This window comes from Bombus bifarius, unplaced genomic scaffold, assembly GCF_011952205.1.
Source record: "Bombus bifarius isolate JDL3187 unplaced genomic scaffold, Bbif_JDL3187 scf7180000009772, whole genome shotgun sequence".
Lineage (NCBI taxonomy): Eukaryota > Metazoa > Arthropoda > Insecta > Hymenoptera > Apidae > Bombus > Bombus bifarius.
Genome location: NW_022885327.1, coordinates 135,935 through 152,366, shown reverse-complemented (window position 1 = coordinate 152,366; position 16,432 = coordinate 135,935). Strand labels below are relative to the sequence as shown.

Here is a 16,432-nt window from a genome sequence, read left to right as displayed (position 1 = left end):
ATAATTTCATTATTAAACTAAATTTTCATAAAAATGTAAGTAATATCAGATCGACAATAATTTAAATAAAAGACAGAAGTAAAATTCAGATTAGTAATGGGCAATAAGTCTCTAGTTCAACTTTTAGAATCTAGAATACATAGGATCCAGTGATTGTAATCTTTGTCAAAGCAAATCTTCTTAACATATATATTTCAAAATGAAACGAAAAATCTATACACGAATAATTACAAATGAGTCTAAATTTATATTTTAATACGTTCTAAAATCTATTCTTAGACCAACCTGCCAATTTTATGTTGTCATCATTTAGAATCTTTTTTAAGGCTACAGAAAAATTAAAAATTGTAAAGATAGATTATTAAGGACGTATTAAATATAAAGAAAACGCTAACTCTATGTATACGTATAAACTAATAGTTTTAGGATAATACCTATTCGCGATATAATGTATGTATTTTATTATTTGCATTTTAACCACGATAATTCAATTCTGATTGAACAACACGAACAAAACATAATAAAATATAAGAAACGGTCAGTCACCATCAGACATATTATGCAGTGCACAAAACTTACATTTTATAAAGTTATTATAAGGTGAAAAATTTTAACCTATAAATAAAACTCACGTATAATTAAATTGGTATAAACCTACCGTGACATTGCGTCCAGAACAATCCTCGACAAACTTGACATATCCAGGAATGCCATGATCGCGACCCACGTGTACGAAGCGTGCGTTTACATCAACGCGCGATTCGAAAGCGGACTGACTCAAATCCAGACTCACGCGATTGGCTGACGCGATCACGTGGTCTTCCAAGCACGTGGAATCGTCCATAGCGTGTTTACGCAGCGATGTCAGAGCACGGAGAGCCGCCAGAGCGACCGCATCGTACGTGCCTCCCACGTTCGAAGACGAGTACCCATTGTAGAATCCGCTCGCAACAGGCATCAATTCTGGATCCGTTCGAGCGCCTTCTCCGAGAATGCTCGGCATATATTCGTTCAAAGTAACATGTTGAATCTGTGCGACGACCACTCGACGAGCTTCCAGGAATAATTTCGTGTCGTCCCAATGCTCATTGGCCTTGGCCAATTCATCTGCTATTCGATTATGTTCGTTCAAAAGAGCAGCATATATCATCCCTAAAGCCTTATCTTCTGTATTATTACATATTTCGCAGTGAGAAACGTCCACTTTCCCTTCATTGTACGTTCTGAGCCGATGTAATTGTTCGTCTGTTGGTCCATAAATGTGGGAACCATCTAAGTACGCCGATGCTCCATTCATCTGTTCTCTGGTTTCGAAGTTACATTTGTGCACGGTCAGACTTGGTACAGAGCGCCAATATTCTATGCATTTGCCTTGTTCGTCGCGGATTTCGTAACATTCCGGGTGTCTCGTCGTTCCAGAGCAACAGATAGTTTGCTTGTTAGATGGGTGTACTGTAGATGCGATGTCTTGGAGTATTAGTTCTGACCATACACCAGACAAACTCGTTAAACCCTCGTGAGCTTCTGAGGTGAGGCGCAGATGGTTAATCAGCATTGATACTGCTTTCGTAGGAGTTGGGAGCACGTGGTTTCCGACTGACTGCCGCGGACTAGCGACACCTGATAACAGACAGTAGTTACGTTTAAGTTTGATGGTGAGACGCAAATTTGATGTTTAGTCGATTATTTGAATAAGGTACCAAATATATGTATATATTTGGGTAAAGATAAGCTTCCAACTTACTTCGTTTTTCATAAGCGCCTTGGTATTTATCAACAGAAATGTACATATTCACAATTTCAACTTAATTACGCTGTAAATATATATTTATATCAAATTCCTAGTTCTACACTAATTCATCTTGTTTTCGAATTTTATATTATTATATTCTGAATTATATATTTTATAATTTCATATTTATGAAATATATGTGTAATATTAATATAAATAACATACGTATGTTATATACAGCAATAATATGGTAATATAATAATAATAATAATAATATTAAATAGTCCGGGAGAAGAATAGATCCAACGTAATTCCTGCGTATCGTAGAAAAGGCGATTAAAAGGGAATTATTACATAGGTAATCCGTTTAACACGTTGACCGCTACGACACCCGTATTCGGGTATCGCTTATTTGACTACTTGCGAAGGATCGTCGTAAGTATTTGAAAAGATATTCCATAATAATAAATTGCTAATTAATAATTAATTGTAATAATAGTTGAATTGTTATAAAATAAAAATACGAAAATGGTTTATTAAAAAAGTTATTTAGAATGTAAAACTTTAAAGCATTCTATACATAGCCGAGGTTGGTCGGGACAATTTGGACAATAAGTTGTTGTTTTCTTCAAATTCTTTCGTGCCTTTGTTCGGTCCATTCGACATCTTTTATTTGCATAACGTAGTTTGCATGCGCGTCTAATGCTTCTTCCGGAATCATTTTTCCGAACAGCGATATTATGCCGACTCCGTCGAAAACAAGGATTTTTTGTATTTTCAGACAACCCTAATAATCGTCTAAATATTCTAATATTTATATTTTTCCTTGTTGCAATTCTGTAAACCGTCAAAGCGTTTACAACAGAAATTGCCAGAAAGAATCGAATGCCAAGTTTTCTGTACCATTTGATTCCTTTTCTGATTGTGGTGGCATAAGAAACCATTTGGTCGGAATAATCTATACTACACTTTCCTTCGTTATATTCAACAACAGCTAGTGGTTTTAACGTTGCGAACAAACGAAACGAAAGATCATTTTTGAGACCACCGCTTGAGCGATTCGCATTACTAAAATATCGATGGGAGCACCTGGCAGAGAACGCTTGGTACTGCTTTCTTTGAAAACACGCGTGGCAGTCAACGTGTTAAGCGAATGGCTTCATAGGAAATTTAAACAGTAAAAATTGCTGGATGTGCGCAATATGCCAATATATAAGACTATATATGTAAAGTATAGTGTATAGTGGGCTGTTTCTCTAGTTATATTCATAAAGATACGAATTTGTTTTAACATCCGCAATCTGGTTATAATAGTTATGATATGTATAACAATATTATTACTTTATTTCTTAAAACTTATTTTTACAAAGTTATTTATCAGTCAATTGTGGAATTTGTCAAATTTTAAAAATCTTAAATATTTATTTTTTAAATAGCTTTCTAAATAAGAACGGAGTTGTAAGGGACGTTACGATAAATCTGCTGGTATATTTTCACGCTATATGAATTTTATTAGCAATTTACAATAGGTCTTTTATATGGTAAATAAAATAAGAAAATGAGTGTCTCTGACATCTTTCGCAAACGTCGTGGCATACTATTTTTTAAATAACAAGCGCATCAATTATGAGTTGTCGAAACAAGCCTTGCGACAAGATGGTAGACGTGTTTTCTACATTGTATTATAGTATATTATCACACAAACGAAAGATAATTTCCTCTCTACGGAGTTTATTATGGCCGCGGTTTCCACTCTTACTTCACGGGGGTGTGCGACGTAAATCAGATTAAATGGTTGGCCAGCGCAGACTGTGATCGGCAATATCTGCGTCAAATTAAACGTTACCCAATACAGTTTATTATTCTTGGTCATATTACACGGAAAATTGATGAGTTACGGTTGCTCCGGGTACAAGAATTTATACTCTTTAACGCGACAAATTGTGTCAAATGATGGTAATTTTGCCTTTAGTATTTTCGACAATGAATAATGGAGAATCATTTAGCGTACGTAGTTGTAACCTAAAAATAGTACGGGATAATTGCGTTTCGGTGTTAAACGTGCTATGATAAATGGCGTAATAAATTATATATAAAAGTAGCAAGTTTGATTTTTTCAAATGTTGATGCTTGAAGGTAGAAAATATATTTTTAGAAGATATATATAGGCACATGTGTGCATGTATGTATACGTAGAATGTTAGGTTTTGATATTACGATATATATTGATTAATTTTTTCGTATTAGAAAAATTCAAATACGTTACGCTACGTTTTACGCCAGTTATCGCAACTTATTGTACATACTGTATTGTATTATTTATTTTCACATTTGCTTTCTTATTTTTCTTATTAGATACTCGACAAAAGTTTTGACTTTCTTCTTTTCTAATTAGCAAGTTTAAACGAACGATAGTTTCTTTAATTCAGCTAAATGTAATATTTTATTTTCAAAAAAGTATAAGAATAGTGTTGAATAACAGTTTCGGATAAAATTTAATTAAATCAACCTTATTAAATTGAATTTATTTTAATATAAAAATTACTTATTATATATATATATTTCTTATTATATGTATATACAAATATTGTTATATTTTACGTTATACTTAACATTGCAAAATTGGAAATTATTTTCGTAAATAAAGACGGAATTTGCTTGAATTATATAGGCATAGTAATCTTATATGATGCTGACAAAAAGCTTTCGATTTCTAATAAGATTTATTTGATTTGTCAAACATAAGCATTGGTCTAGAAAGTTGTAGTAAATTTCGCTATCTTTAATAACAAGTGAGATCAGGTATACTATATTAAGAAGCAGAATAGTATTCATTCAAAGTAGAAAGTTACTTTACATTATTTTATGAGGTGCCAGACTTTGAGCTGATGTCGATTGTTCAATGTTGAATAAAATTATGTAGCAACAAAAGTAATGCAATATGGTACTTAGTACTTAATGCAATTTATAACAGTAATATTTTTCAACGATAATTTTCTTGAATAATTCTAGAAACACGTTAATGTATATGTAATTCGACAAACTGATTACACGTGTACGAACTGATGTATATGAAATGATAGAAAATACTGTTATTTAGTATTAATGTCATTCTTTTTGAATGAATTAATCTTCCATAATAGCACTGAAGTTAAGATGTTACTGCTTAAGCGTTTCGATACATTACATTCCGAATCGAACATTTTTTTCGGTATTTTTTGAAAAATGTTTAAAATTTAAAATTTTTTTATACGGATCTATAAATACTTTTTCATATCACTACAGTCCATCCGTATTATCGATGCGACTTGTGTATCTACCACGTTCAAAGATAATCCTTTCTTTTATTTATCGGAATTTCTTTAAAAATACGCAGGTCTGAAAATAGAAAGTTCTACATCTCTCCATCTTACATCTTACATCTTCTGAATTCACTCGCGTAATATCTAGATATACGTATAATATATAGCATTATATGTAATTTTGTTTATAATTTTCGTGCTGTTTAAACACGAGAAAACCGAATTATACAAACTGTTTGAGATTCTTTGACGTTCCTTTTTGAATATTTGTCCATTTCGGATGTGTCAGCATAAGTAACAATTCTTGCAATATTTCTTCGGACTAATGAATGTAACTAATGATCAAGAAACGAGCGGATTTATTATTCCATTAACAAAATATGCCATTTATTTCTGCACGTAGGAAGATTTATCTTTTTTTATAATAATTCCCTATACTGTTGTATTTAATTATGCAATTTGCTAACTTGATAACCTCATGTATACATTACGTGTTCTAAATCATATTCTCATATGACATAAATATTTCGATAAAAAATTCCTGATTCAGAAATTCACGATACTTGTCAATCCTTTCACTTCTGAAGAATCCTCGAATCGTCTTCTTGCCATATATTATTAGATTGGTGGGAAAGTAATGTCGGTTTTTGACCGTACCAAGAAAACCGGTCTTAGATGGATCATGCACCACAGTTTAAAATAAAATTATTTTGTAAGTATGATTTTTTGTATTCATAAAGCAATCGATCTTCGTCTAAACTTAAAAATCAATGTACATCGATCAATTTTGGTAGTTGGGCATGAAACGCGACAAAGTCTGTTTTTGTTTCAATTATATGAATCTAAAAAGAGTACATACTTGAATTTCTTTCTCATCCCCTCTATTCTCTAAACATGGCACTATCAGACTATCATTAGTATCGGTCAATACAGAATTATTTAAATAGATGAAATATAAAAAAATTAGTTGAAATAGAACATCGTATACCATTGTTTAATATCAGAATCAGCTTTTTTTATGAAAATGGTACAAGGAAGCGATGGTACAATCATAGAAAATAATAGATATTAGGTAAGGTGCAAAAGTAGCACACAGTGCACGTAATACGCAAGAATATACAGGGTGGTTGGCAACTGGTACAAGCGGAAAGGGGGTGATTCTACGCGAAAAAAGTCGAAAATATAGAATAAAAATTTTTCGTTTGAGGCTTTGTTTTCGAGAAAATCGACTTTGAATTTTCGTTCGGTACGCGTGCGGTACGTTATAACGGATCTCACTGTAGATCGTTGTCTCGATGGAAAAATTAAAAAAAAAATTTTTATTCTATATTTTCGACTTCTTTTTTCGCGTAGAATCACCCCCTTTCCGCTTGTACCACCAGTTACCAACCACCCTGTATATTATGTTAATAATAATTGTGATCTAAATAAAATACAGTTGACTCACTTACATGATCGTTCAAATGGATGTTACTTTCCTAACCCAAAATCGTCGATTCCATTGAAGCTGGCAGAAAATTCTCTGAATTTCTGGTTGCATAGAATGACTCAGATTCGCCTTAATGACGATGTGACGCAGTAGGAAAGGAGGTCCTAACAATCCTCGAAATGTGCAACGTGTGTCGAAATTCTGTGTCATGGTTACGAATGGCTATCCGTACTCGATGAATCTCGACTTTAAAGTAGGCTGACAATGAGACACACGTGTCTTACGCGGTTACAGTCGTCTTTTTACGGTTCGATATGTCTATCGATACGCTTGTACTGACAGGATTTATGGTGACACGATGATGACGTTGAATCGACGTGTTTAATCAATCTGCCGATTGCTACGAATATTCGTCTAACGATGGGAAACGGGTGAACAGAGTTCGAAAAGTATTTCAATAAGACCTGTCCTTGCCCCTAATTAGGTTGATTCATATGCGTGTGTAGAGACAAGCATGGGAAACAGCGGCATTTAAATATTCTCGTAAATGTGTGAGACGAAACTTGGTTTACTTGTAAATGCATTTAACTACGATGCATATACAGGGTGTTCCTAGCAATTGAAGCAGCCCATGATTTTAAGAGCAGTTATTGTATAAAATATGTATGTACTAGTTTTAGGAATACCATTGCGCGGAATACAAGTTTCAAGAATCACATTGAATGGAACATAAAGTTTATTCTATGGAATATGTTATTATCAAAAAATTAAGAAAATTAAGAATATTTACTCACCCTGTACAAATATCATTTTTGTTCTCTTTCTTATTTTTTTTTTAATAATAAAATATTCGATAGAATAAAATTTACGTCCTATAATATTACTCTTAAAATTTATATTCCATTAAATATTATCTGATATATGGTCGAGATCAAAAAATGATCAAAGTCGGAGGTAGCTTCCGTTTTGCCAATAGTCACCAAAAATAATTTTTACGTGTCTTTTTCCTTCGCTGAAACAAGCCATAACGTCAAAAGAGTAAAAGATAGGCAAGAATTTCGTTAGAAAAGATTATGTATGTATATGATTCGAACAATGTATAATGCGAGGCATGATGATTTTTTACTAGGAGCTGGAAACTTATCGACAATTTTAAGATTACTGTCGTATTTCTTTTTAAATCGAGCTATGCATGTATACTTGGTGTATATTTAGTAACAAACAATAACTTTTTCTTCTCCTAATCGTCCTCAACAGTTACTATCTTTTCTTTTGTTCGCAGATTAACACATTCTTCTTAGGTAATTTTTTCATAAACTATAATCTGGTAATAATCCTTTTGGATCGACTTGTTAACAATTATAGGCTTTAATATATCGAAATTTAATAAATACGAAAAGAAAATATAGACAAAGCTAAAACAATGACAAATGTTAGTACATTCAAATTTAAAGGAAAGGACACGTTAAGTTCTAGATTAAGTTAGGACGATAGATTAATTCTTAGAATAAGGTGCACACCTATTTATTGTTAGATTTCGCTGCATACACTAGTGCATTCAGGTAAGCAAATTCCTCGTTCTGACAAGTATCGATCATCTCGTTTGATGAGTCCATCATTTTAACTCATTCAGTCGAACGTGTTACGTTGTACAAATTCTTGAGCCGATTGCTATTCTGGTCAACACCGACAGTTTAGCTACATGAGAGACTTTCGATTAAATCGACGCGACGAAAATACGTGGAAGCATGTACTCTTCGATGGCGATCAGAGGTATTTTGGGTCAACGCTGTTGAAAGGTAAGCGCGGGGAACCACTGGCCAGAGCACCCGAGTCACTTTCTTCGCTCTTTTCACTTTCATATTTTCGTTTGCATCTTTTTTTTCCCTGGACACAGGCGCCAACTGTCTTGCGCCTTCCCTTGCCGCGTCCAAAATCACACTTCCGATGAGTTTCATTATCCAGGTTTTAATTAACGCTTTGTGAGATTTAATGGTCGAATAAACTGACAATCGCATTAGTCGCAATGCAAATTAATTTGTTTTTTTAGAAATAATTTTTAGTAGTCACTCTAACGTTTCGTAGCGCGTTTTTTATTTATTTATGGCGTTGAAGCAGAAGATGAAGTTACTGATTAAAATGTACTATATGATAAATAAAATATACTATACTACTGCTACTATACTATGCTACGATAAATGTACTATATACTACATTAAAATGTGCTATATTTAATAGACGATAACGAACATTTCGAAAATAATTTTCAACAAGCAAAATATTTCCTAATGTATTGAAGTTATTATATATTATTAATATAATACGAATAAACTTTAGTTAATAATTTCTCTGCACTATATTGCCACAAGCTGCTGAGGAATTGTTTGACACGTTAATGTGATTTTAGAAAATAATATCCAGTAGAATGAATCGCAATTTAATGTGATTTTATACTATTACAATACACATAATATAAACTGATTTTAAAAGTAAATTATCGTTTAGACATAAATTTACTTTAAAAATAGAATATTTTCAATGTAAGTTAGACTGACACGAACAGAGAATTTACAATTTATTTTTAAAAAACCTTTTTCGAAATGAAATCTTAATCTTGGTTGCGATTAATTTTAAAACAAAAAAGAAGAGATCAAAGAAGAAAGTACAAAGAAAAAGCTGGATGTAACGAATCATTCTTAGAACCGTATTGAGATGGTACATGGGGAGACTGCATATTGTGTGCGAACTGTTACGAAAAGTTTGCGGATATATTTCTAGAACCAGAGGAAGTGAACATCGATCGCGAAGCTTTTGCGAATTGTGTTAGGTTACGTTAATAATGATCGCGTATCTAATCTAACAACGTGGAAAATGCCTTTCGTACGAGAATTATTCATAATGCAGAATTATTCGTGTACGCTCATTGATGCGACTGTAACTTTCTATTCAATTTTTATCCGTAGTTTCGCTTTTCTTCCGCATCCCTAGCTGTCAAACGTTCAGCGACCCCTAGTTTTATATCTTATTATGTCTTATTACTTTACGATAAATAGCTACGTAATACATAATTCACATATTTATGAATACAATTAAAGAAATAGGACCTGTCGTTGACCAGGGACTTGTTTTATCCACGTACACATTATAATTTGATATACGTTGTAATTTTTATGCCTTGCATATTTTATACGTTTCTGCACTCTATGCACTTTATGTTCATGTTTCAGAAATGTATAAACGTTGGCTAATATTATTAGTAAAATTTTATAAATCGGAAGTTACGTATCTTAAGTCGATATTTGGTAATTTTATTTAATTCGGTAATAAAGCAAATGAAAGTTTGCGAAAAATTCTACAAGTTACACTTTATTTTTCTATATAATTTGACGTGAAATTATAAAGTTACGAATGAACAGTTTATAAGTCAGAAATTGTGAATCGCGAATTCATAGATATTATTAGGTGGTAAATCGTTATATACGAGAATTTAGATCAGGATCTAATTATTATGAGCAATTCAATTCTCAATTATAATTTAATTCCTTCTACGGTTCTTCGCTTTCGCAAGAATTTCTTCTTTTACTTTACTCTGGAACCATTCAATTCCACATCTTACGTATCATTCTATACTTGCAGTAAAGTATAGTAAAGTGAAAAAGAAATCGGTTATATGGAAGTATATTTTGCTAAAATGTCATTACTCAAACATTATGTAACTAATAAACTTTCGAAAATGCCGTCAATTTTTCATCATAGAACGTTAAACTTAAAATTAGAAAGAAGGTAGTAAGAAAGTGTTACGTACCACAGCAAGATATCAAGAACCAAGAGAAAGGACTGAATTTCGTATTAAATATATATTTTTTTTCGAGATGATAAAACGCAGTTACTAATTTTCTATTTTCTTTTTTCGCGGTTATTACGGTTTCAAAAATATTTCACGAAGATTTTGATTAGAAAAATAACTAAACAATGAGATACTATTTAAGTTCATACAAATATGCAGGTACATAAAAAGTAAGATTAACGTAGTCATGCTAAGTCCGAATAGAAGTTCAAACATACCGAAGAATCAGTAAGATGCAATACAAATCAAACATCTTTGTTTGTCTAACTATTAGTAAAAGGCTGAGGATAGTAACATTTATTTCCTACGCTTCGTAAGTTCAAAAACTTCTGCATTCTCAAGCTATATCACTTTTAAAACTGAAAATGTTATTCATATTCGGATAGAAATAGCAATACGCACATAAATAATCATTTTACGTCATTGAAATTAATGGGAAAAAATATAATTTTGCGATTGTGAAGAACATATATTATACGTGTTTTTAGCAAATGGTTACTATATACTTGCAACGTGATTAATATATAGCTGTATACAACTTTTAAGTCATTCTCAAAATACTAACTTAAACAAAAAATAGAATAATATCGGTTCAAAATTACGAGTATTTTATTCTCTTACATTATACTGTGAGAAATTAATTGAATTTTAATATAAACCTTTAATTAAACTGTTTTCAACAGTGTATATTTTATTTTTCAATCAGCTTTCACAATTTGCCAATAATATCTTCCAATCAACGTCAGTACCAATGAATTTCTCTAAAAAACCACATTTTGCAACATCGTTTCAACTGACAAATCGAACGAAGCGGTTACAGTGGCCGACGAAAATATTTGAATACTTACTACAGAAAATTTCCATAAATTTTCATAAATTTTCATAATTGTACAATATAAATGATTTATACGTGTTATACGAAATTCTTCGAGATCTCATTAGCACTGCAATGAAACACGACTATCGTACTTACATTGCTAAAATTTGAAACGAATCTGAAAACCTATTTGGAAATTGCAAGATATTCATTACAAGCATAAGCTTCACAAAAATAAGCAAATTATTCGATTACTCGCTGTCAATTACATCAGCTATCGACTATGTTAGTAAGCTGTATTTAACGAGACCATCTTTAGCATCTGTTTGCAATAGAAGTCTTATACAGTGTCTTGTTACAGTGTCAATGGAATTTCAAAAAGTTTCATATAAAACACATGATATACTAATAAACATTTTCTGTGGCAAGTGTTGGAATATTTCTGCGAGCCTCTGTATATAAACCATACCGAGAGAATATGCAGGAAGAAGCGTTCGATCGCGTGTTTCCCTCGCGCAGAAAAAATTCCTGATCGGAATTGTTCCGCTTTGTCGGTGAACGCGTAATAAGTCGAAGAGGACGGTGATCGCAGGTGGAATCGCTTATTATTCGCGCGGACGATGGCGCAATCGATACTCGACGAGGGACTCTCTATTTCGTTGGCTCGCCGCTCCCTCTGGCATGCTAATTCGCCGTTTCTAATCCTCGCGAGCATGCCAACGCTCGTCGAAATGGATCTCTCAGTTCGTAGGTCTAGCTCGTACGTCTAGCTCGTTCCAATTTTCACTTTCCATTCGCGATACGGAAAGTGGTTGTGACGGATCTGGGGACGATCGTCGAGGACCGAACACTCTCGAAGAATCTTTGCACGTACGCTCTCGCCCATAAATTACGGGACACTAATTACACGCTAATTGCAGTGAGATACACTTGTAACAAAATCTTCGATATATAACAATTTAGACTTTTCTTATAATACACGCGTTTCTCCTGTTACGTAAAATGTTTTAAAAATTGTATCAGCACTGTAATGAGACACGATTGCCGTGATCGTATTGGTAAAATTTGGAGCCAATATAAGAGTGTGTATGGAAGTTACAAGACGTTTGTTGCAGATGTTGTTAGTAAAAAGTCGGAGAAGAGTCGTCTGGATATAATTTCTTTATTTAGAGACCTCTTATTAGTAATCTTTGTTACAAATAAATTATATCGCATTTACGTTTGTAAGGATTAACATCTGCTTTGGTTGGTTGATGTAATTGAAACTGATCTTTCTTTGATATACATTCTTTTACTAATTCGATCAATTAAAAAGTAGAGAAACGCGAAAAAAATATTTAAATATTTTCACAAATTTTCCTTTCCATCTATTGTTATCTATGCTGTCTCTTTGTGACAAGTGAAAAGACAGCTAGAAAAAATATTAAGAAATTTACAGAAAATATTGCCTAATTGATGATTTTGACTTTTGAGAGGTTCAATTAGAGAAATTTTTGGTTACAGGATGACCTGGTTAACACCACTAATTTAAGCTACTTAAGCCTGTACTAACAATAAATGTGCTAAGTGATTCGTAGTTTATAGACAGTAAGATATGCAAGATAGTACATATAATTCATATTTCAGTGTAAAAATATATTTCCTATATTTTTTTGATTGTAATTAGAAAAAAATGTTAGATGAAGAAAAAGAACGCTTGAAACGAACTATAATGTCTTACCATTGTATTTCTTTTGTAAGTACAACAAGACAGGACAAACTAAATTTTGGGTTTATAAGTTTGAGTTTGTAATTCGTTTTCCGGCCATTAAAATCATTAGAAAATATACAAATTAATTAACTGGAAATTATTATCTGTCTTTAACGTATATGTTATTTAAATAAGTTTATATCTTATTAGAAATTATTATCTAACTTTAATAATATCCTGTCTTTAATCATTTTTGTGACGCATAATGTAAGTAAATTACACAGGGCGATCATTAACAAATTTTTGAAAACTATTTAATAGTTACGTAACTATTGACATTTAAAACTTTCTACGCATAATTTTTATGATATCTTCTGTGATATAAAATATCAATAATAAATTATAATTTCTCTCGTATTTACGTATAGACTAGATTTCTCAAAGTCACTTAGAATACTTCTCTCTATTTTAATAGCTTCGATTATAGCATTGTATACGAAACTTTTTTTTTACTACATATCTGTCAAAAAAAAAAACAAAAAAAAAAATAAATAAAAAAGCATAAGCTATATAATTTCACGTAAACATCTTCTTATATCAAAATAGAGGTTCTTTGATAAATTCGTAGTAAAGAAGATTTATTTTACTAGTTTTTTTCCTACAGTCTAATTATAAATATCGGATGTCATTATTAATTAACGCACCTAATTAATTTGTTAGCGTAGCAGTTGATAAATTTGGTGTAAGATTCTTCTAGTATGATTACGCATACCGAATACAACAAAAAATACAAAATTGACATTTCAATCTCATTCATCGTACATTTTATGCGAGTTTAAAATTATGCTACAGCTTGAACATTCCAAAGTATCGATTAGAAAATTTAAGAAAAACAAAAGGAACGCTATACTTTATGAAATGCGAAGAAAATGAACGAATCTCCATTTATCGATATGCATATATTCAAGAAAAAATTTAATTATGAAATTAAATAAATAAAATTATATAAAATAGGAGTCTATAGGGAGATTGTTTTGTTTTATGTAACAAATATCATCATCATTCTATCATTCTATTCTACATTGCGTATGTAAACCACACGCATCGACATTAATTCCACTTCTATAAGAGAAAACTTAACAAATTACAATCAAATATTTCAATCGCTAAAATTTCTGAAATAAACGAATCCTTTGCAGGAATTATAAAACTCAACGTGTGTTTTCAACTGGATCCTTAAGTCGTGTTCACATTAGACAATTAAGTTGAAATGATCAAGTCGTTCATCCAAAAATAGAAGAACGTGCTATTTTCAGTTGGACAACTCTAAGTCATTTCGATTTGGTTAACACTGTGTTTGTCCAGGTGAATTTGCACAACTTAAGGTCGTCGATTGAATCGCTCGACCAAAAATTACCTAATGTGAACGAGGTCTTAGCAGCTTATTATAATGATAGATAGACCTATAAACAACTAATTATAAAGCTAACTAATATAATGTAAAATAAATAACGATAGTTGTATGAAAGTATCTAAACGTGCTTGGTCAGATTAATTTGCAAAAGATGATAGCTGTGCAAATAATATATTTTTACTGTTCTTTTTCCTCATTCTTCAAGTTAAACGTTCATGTAGCGTTCGTATTTTTTTTGATATCCGATTTGAACTATTTTATTCACGCTTCGGTATATGTATTATTCATGAACATAATTACTTACCATCAGCATATACCGGTGGCAGTAATTTCAAGAAGGGTGCACCACGAGCACCCCAAACAGGATGTCGTATATTGTTACAGGCACCAGAAGGTGTCCTATACTTGCTCGGCGGGCAAGGTCTATCCGGTATGATTCTGCAGGGAGCATCGTTCGATTCTGGCCTATTTTGGTACCTGGAAAAATCAAAGGATTTGTATAAAATAAATCTTATCAATCAAGTCCATTTTTATTTGCACGAAACAAATTGAAAAAAGCTGAACTAAATTTATTAGAACGAATCAACATAGGTACAGAAAATTATTTTTGGCGTACTAATATCGAGAAAATTTGAGGAAAAGACGAATGCTAACATAAGTTACTATATATATCTTTATTTTCTACAAAGCAGAATGTATAGTTTCAAGGAAACGTTTAATTGCTGATAAGTTTATGAAAAATACTAAATCTTATAATTATTACTTTAAAACAAAACTTATGTAACGTATGTAAACCTACGATTAGTTATTAGATGTTCATTACATGTACAAATATTCAACTTTCGATCATTAGAAACAATGATAGATAATATTTCAAACATATGAGATTAGAAATAATTAATTAGAAAATTAAAATAAATTAAAATAAAAAATAATGATTCACTGTAATTCTAACAATCATAGAAATTATGGTCTTCTTTATTCACGTCAATAATACAAACTCCAATAAAAAATATTCTACGACTTTAGAATATACAGGGTGGTTGGTAACTGGTGGTACAAGCGGAAAATATAGAATAAAAATTTTTATTTTTTTTTTTTTAATTTTTCCATCGAGATAACGATCTACAGTGAGATCCGTTATAACGAGACGTGATAAAATGCACGCGTGCCGAACGAAAATTCAAAGACGATTTTCTCGAAAACAAAGTCTCAAATGAAAAATTTTTATTCTATATTTTCGACCTCTTTTTTCGCGTAGAATCACCCCCCCCTTCCGCTTGTACCACCAGTTACCATCCACCCTGTATATGTCGGGTTTGTCGGGTTGGCGTTGGTCTTTGGGGCGCGTTGCGTATCTTCATTAGGACAAGCCATCGCAGTTGTTCAATGGAGATTATATTTACAATTATATGTACAAGTGTTGATTTAACAGAGTTTGACAATCAAACGTGGTGATTAGACACTCTTGATGTTAAAGACAATGTTCTTAGGTTCAATAACGAATCCACGGTCAACGGGGAAAACTCTTTGTACAAATGAATATATTTTGAAACGCAAAGTGACGTTAGCTGTGACGCTCGGTATCTTTCTGACTGACTGACAAGACAATGCGTGCAAACTCTCCAAGGTGATCACAAGAATAAAAGACTGATACGATCGCATTTGTCAATTGCATATTGACCGGGGATATCGACAAAATTCCAGGCGTCGTTACTAGGCAGACCCGCGTAGAGCCGTCATTGCTCCTGTCCGGGGATTGTTTGTTAATACAGCGTGTGTCCCTCGATATTGGTACTTCTTCTGTTAGGTAAAAACATTCATCCCGTGACCGTGGCTACGTTCGGCGACCAGTTGTGTCACCTCGAGCCCAAGCCCACTGTCGCAAATCTCGGGCAAACATAATCAGATCTTATCGCAACAACTACTTCTAAGTTCTATTATTTAAGTACAGCTACACTAAATGGTTTAGACCAAAGTATCGGGGATCTTCCGAAAATTCCAAAAGAAAGGACCGATGTCCTACATCTCCGACATATATATAGTATGTATAGACGCATGCAGTTGTGACCAAAAGAGATTCTCCTTTTCATCAACCCATCACTACAAACTTCCTATCTACGGTACAATATTCTCTCCATCCCTTTCGTGCCGGATAGTCGTTTAATTTTCGCGGGTGATTGCGCAACGTCGTTTCCAAG

General features: G+C 32.4%; 1 protein-coding gene across 1 annotated transcript in view; it reads right to left on the bottom strand.

The window, feature by feature from the left end:
- LOC117215698 overlaps positions 1-16,432 on the bottom strand; it is a 72,943-nt gene that overhangs the window by 4,180 nt on the left and 52,331 nt on the right. Inside the window, exons 4-5 of the mRNA XM_033462100.1 lie at positions 14,536-14,708; positions 659-1,620 (exon numbers count right to left, since the gene is read on the bottom strand). Of these exons, the coding sequence (XP_033317991.1) occupies positions 659-1,620; positions 14,536-14,708 (1,135 nt within the window). The remainder of the gene's footprint in view (positions 1-658; positions 1,621-14,535; positions 14,709-16,432) is intronic.